This window comes from Castanea sativa, chromosome 1 (genome assembly GCF_040712315.1).
Source record: "Castanea sativa cultivar Marrone di Chiusa Pesio chromosome 1, ASM4071231v1".
Taxonomy (NCBI): Eukaryota; Viridiplantae; Streptophyta; class Magnoliopsida; order Fagales; family Fagaceae; genus Castanea; species Castanea sativa.
Genome location: NC_134013.1, coordinates 23,000,527 through 23,005,246, shown reverse-complemented (window position 1 = coordinate 23,005,246; position 4,720 = coordinate 23,000,527). Strand labels below are relative to the sequence as shown.

The 4,720-nt window shown below is 32.3% G+C and overlaps 1 protein-coding gene across 1 annotated transcript; it reads right to left on the bottom strand.

Annotated features, from left to right (window-relative positions):
* Positions 1-1,212: 1,212 nt before the first annotated feature.
* LOC142622978 (EG45-like domain containing protein) lies at positions 1,213-1,735 on the bottom strand. The gene is made up of 2 exons (XM_075796521.1): positions 1,624-1,735; positions 1,213-1,517 (listed from the first exon to the last, which is right to left on the bottom strand). The coding sequence occupies exons 1-2, from the start codon at positions 1,733-1,735 to the stop codon at positions 1,213-1,215; spliced, it is 417 nt and encodes a 138-aa protein (XP_075652636.1).
* Positions 1,736-4,720: the final 2,985 nt, after the last annotated feature.

The following is a 4,720-nucleotide window of genomic DNA, read 5'->3' as shown; positions in this document are numbered from 1 at the left end:
CAACCTAGTTAGACATGCAAGACATGTTAGAGGTTTGTCGATGTGGGTGGAGGATGTTCCACTGCACCTCTATGATGTACTTTTTGCTGATCCCGGCTAATTTCCAATACAAGTAGCAATCTTCATTCTCAAAAAAAAATTTCTTAAGTACGGTTCGTGTGATTTTTTTTTTTGATAGTTAATATACATTAATCAAATGATTATGAAATTTTACTATATATAGACTACTTATCAAAGTTAGAAACTTGTAACTTTAATTTATAAAACAATATTGTGAATGGATTTGAAATTTCAGAGTTAAATTAAAAGTAATATTAAAGTTTCTTTTTTAGAGTTTTAGACCAAGACACCAATCAGTTTTTGATGTAGACGGGGACTGAATCTCAGATCTCTTATATAACCATCAGAAACTTTACCAGTGGAGCTAACTGAAACCCACCTAATATTAAAGTTTAAAGTTTCTTATGTAATTATCCTTATATTTTATTACTTGTACAAAAATTTTCCTGATGAAGAATAAATTATTTCATTAAGGATTAATAATGTAGAATTTATTACATTAAATTATTACTTTGAAAATTTTTTATCACTTTGCAGGTAATAATAATGCTTTCTTAACTTTACGATTAAAAATCCGTGGTTCTTTATATGTTTTCTAATTTTTTTATTTATTTATAGTTTTTGAACTTTAAAAGACAATATATACTAATGAATTTATCTTTTTTTTTAATAACTGACTTTTGCATATAAAAAAGTAAGTCCATTTATTGTATAAATGGATTCTCAAAAAAAAAAAAAAAAATTTATTGTATAAACGAAAGAAGAGATACATCAAACAAATACATAAAAAAATGATGAAGAAACACATTATGTTAATACATTAAGGGCAAGCAAGGGGGAAATTTGCCACCTTCCTCTCGACCCCTTTCCTCTGCTCTTGTGTAGAATAATGACGGGCTCTCCCACCTTATTAATCAATTATTGTACGTCCATTTCAAACCCTGCAAATCAAATAAAATTTTCCAATGTCAAGAAGAATAACAAAACAGTCCCCTCCATCGAGACAATTTTAAGGAAAGGGAAATGAGAGATTGGATATAGGGAAGAAATACAATATGAACAAGAAAAAAATTGAAAACCATAAAGACCGAAAGAAAAATTAAAGGGATAATGGTGAAAAGTGGAAATGAAGAAAGATAATAATATAGAGACTCACTGCTGGAATTCTATGTTAATGGCTGAAGCCGAAGGTTTGGCTATCATCCCAAATGCAGTTTTAGAAAGAACTATGGTAGCACCATTCCGGGAAGGCCTAGAAACTGAAGAAAGTGCACGATCAACAATCTTTATTTGAATTATCCGGCCGGGTACGCAAGTTCTAGGCTGAGCCGCGCTTATGCACCGCACTAAATACTGTCTCCCACAGGCGGCACCGTTGTCCCATATCCCCTCGCCGGCCGATGCGAACAGGTTGCTCGAGGGAAACTGTGAAGCATCATTTCCATAACAGGCTGTGGCTGTGTAAAAGGCAAAAAAAAAAAAAAAAAAAATCAAAGTTCTGAAAAACTGTCATGGAAGTTAATTATTTTTTGGAGCCACATTTGTCCAATTCCATGCACTTACGTAAATATGGGGTTTTATAACGGGCAGCTGTGCCAACATCAGCATGAGAGAGATGGAAAAGCACAGCTAGAATTACAATCAAGCTTTGAAAGAAAAGTTGAAGATTGGCCATTCCTGCAAAGAGATAAAAGAGGGAAATATGAGAAAAATCGTGTCCTATATGTGTTGTGAAATGCCAATGAGAATAATCTATAATAACTTGGTCAGAGGATGTAAAGTTAACTCAGTAAGGTGTTATCTTTGTAAAGAACACAATTAAAAAAAAAATGATAGAATTAGTTCAAGAATACACCACCACCTTTATAAAGGCCAGGGGTAACATGTTTTAACAATAAACAAGTAATAAACTAACTTACCTTATCATACGCGCTCCGCACGGTGCTTTTTTTTTCTTTTTCTTTTCTTTTTTAAATTTTTAATTTTGAGTGTCATGTAATTTTTCAATTTGAATTTATTTATTTTTAGTAAAGTTATACAGGAATGAGTTTTTAAGTAACTAAAATTTAGGATTTGAAATTGAGTAAATTGTTAGGTTTAGTGTGTGCTAATTTTTAGGAAAAATATATTAAACGTGTGTACGATATATTTAAATAGAGAATATTCTAATTTTTAGGAGATAAGTTTCTTTGGTAGATTTTTTTTTTTTTGAATTTTGTTGAATTACAATTTTAACCTTATTTTTTATTTTTTAAGAATAAAGATTATTTAATTAAGTTAGGGCTTATGTTGACATTTTTTGAAGGCATAACTAACTTTCTAAATTTTCTTAATATAGAGATTACCACCAGTTAATATATAAACACTGCAAGAGACTCGGTCAAGATAACAATTTCCTTAATTAAAAACTAGAATCATCACATGCGCTTTGCGCATGCAATAATACTATTTTTTATTTTTTTGGTTTAGTGTTATAATGTTTAAAAGTGATACTCTCAATGAGTAATATATAAATAATCGTTTGTGTGTGTGTGTGTGTGTGTGTGTGTGTGTGTATTTATTTAAAGAAGGAAGTAAGGTAAAATAGAATAATATTTAAAAATGAGATAGAGATAGTGTCCTAAAACTTAGGAACAGTAAATTGCTCTTGTAAGGGCAAGAAAAAATACTAAGAGCCCACAACCCACAACCCACTAAAAACAATGGCTAACTCAGTTCATCTATGACCCAAAATAAAGAATTTGTAGAGAGGGAACAACATAACAAAGTAATGGTTCGACAGGCTCGGTCTAGGGGTCAGACAGGAAAGAAAAGGGCAAAACCCGTATATTAGATAAACTAATCCCTTAAAACAAGCCTTCTCGAGGAGGTTCAGGCTACAATTTCAATAGTATTTTCCACTCAAATTTCTCTCTCTTGTTCTTCTCATCTTCTTCTTTAGTCTCTCTTTCCCCTATATATACTCCTTTCTTCCTTACATCTCAACCATTCATTTACCACCTAACCAGTTTCTTCTTTTGACATTTGTCCCTTCCCACAGTTTGTAGAAGATGGTGGAAAGAACCTGTCTAGCTGTGATCTGCACTGTTTATGTCACTTCTTCATCAATGCAGCTGATAAAGTTATTATCTACCATTAAATGTGGCCAAGTAGCTAGATGCAGGACAGTCAATGCGGAGCCCACAGGCTACCATAAACCAGAAACCTCCCCCCTTAATCTTTGACTCTCACTTGGCAGGCTGTAGAGTGTCCTTGGACTTACCTTTACACCTTTCCGAACAGCCCTTCTCCTCGGGCCCGTGGCCCTCGGCCTTGTCACCCTGCTATGACCCTTAAGTTTCATCCTCGGTCCCCGAGTTCCCGCACACGTTGGCTCTCAAACCTCATCCTCAGTCCTCAGCCCCCCCACAACTCTTTTAACCAGTTTGTGTTTTTTAATTTAAAATTATTTAACTAAAAGATAAGGGTATTTTAGAGAGTTTAAGAATTTGTGTGAGGCATTCTAGTACGCAAAATGTTGAAAACCAAATGAGGAATCCTGTTATTAATAGTATAGATTAAAAAATTGGAAAAAAAAACTTATTAAACCCTTAAAAAAAGAAACAAAAACCCTTAAACACAGCAACTGGCTTAACACAAATAGATGAGCTTCTAGACGTTCGCTGCAGGGACCGCACCCATGCAACTTACTCAATCCATGCAGTATCAGAATATATATAATCTTGAATCCTATATACTTGTGTTATGTTTGATTAATTTTTAAGTTTTCTAAGAAAATAATTTATTTCTCAAAAAATATTTTCTAAAAAAGCATATCATTTTCCTATGTTTGATAACTATCTTGAAAAAAAGGTTGAAAACCGTTTTTTTTTTTTTTGTGAGATAGAGTAATTTTCTGAAAAATTTTAGTGAAGCAAAAAACTATTCTTACATAACATTTTTCAACAACATAAATGAAGAGTCCATATGGCAGAAGATTAAAATGCTTATCTATAGGAATTTTCTTGTGTGCTATATATCATGAAGAGCGACGTTGACAATTTTTAAAATAAAAAATAAAAAAGGAATTAAAGAGATTATTTATAAGAAAATAATACAGCCAAAATAATGTTGTTATGTCGAAATTTCAGGCACTTTTGCATGTCCTATTTCCGATTATTTGCCATCTGCGGCCCATTATAACGTTAAAAGTTAAAATTGTAGTTCCCAACTTTGAAATCTTTGTCAAATGTTACTCTTCGAATTTTCCATCAATCCCAATAACATTGTGTTGTAAATGTCTAAGACTTGGTGTGTTTCAATATTTTCATTCCCTGACGTTTCTTATACAAATAAACTTATAACCCATTGCTTCAACATGCAGCTAGCAAGCTTAACAAAGTTGTAAGCTGCCGCCATATAGCGCAGCCACAAGGCAACAACCGTTTTGGTATCTCATAGTTTATTCTGTAGCTTATTTGCATAGTTCAATACAGAAGATATAATTTTTGGTAGTTTTTAGGTTAAATATGTAACAAAAAACTAAAAGGTAACATTATTATTATTTATTTTAAATCTAAGACAAAAATTAATAAGTTAAAAATCAATAGCTTTTAGCCAAATAGACATTTTAGTCAGCAATTAAGTACAGAATGCCAGTGCTCAATTGGCAACAACAGAA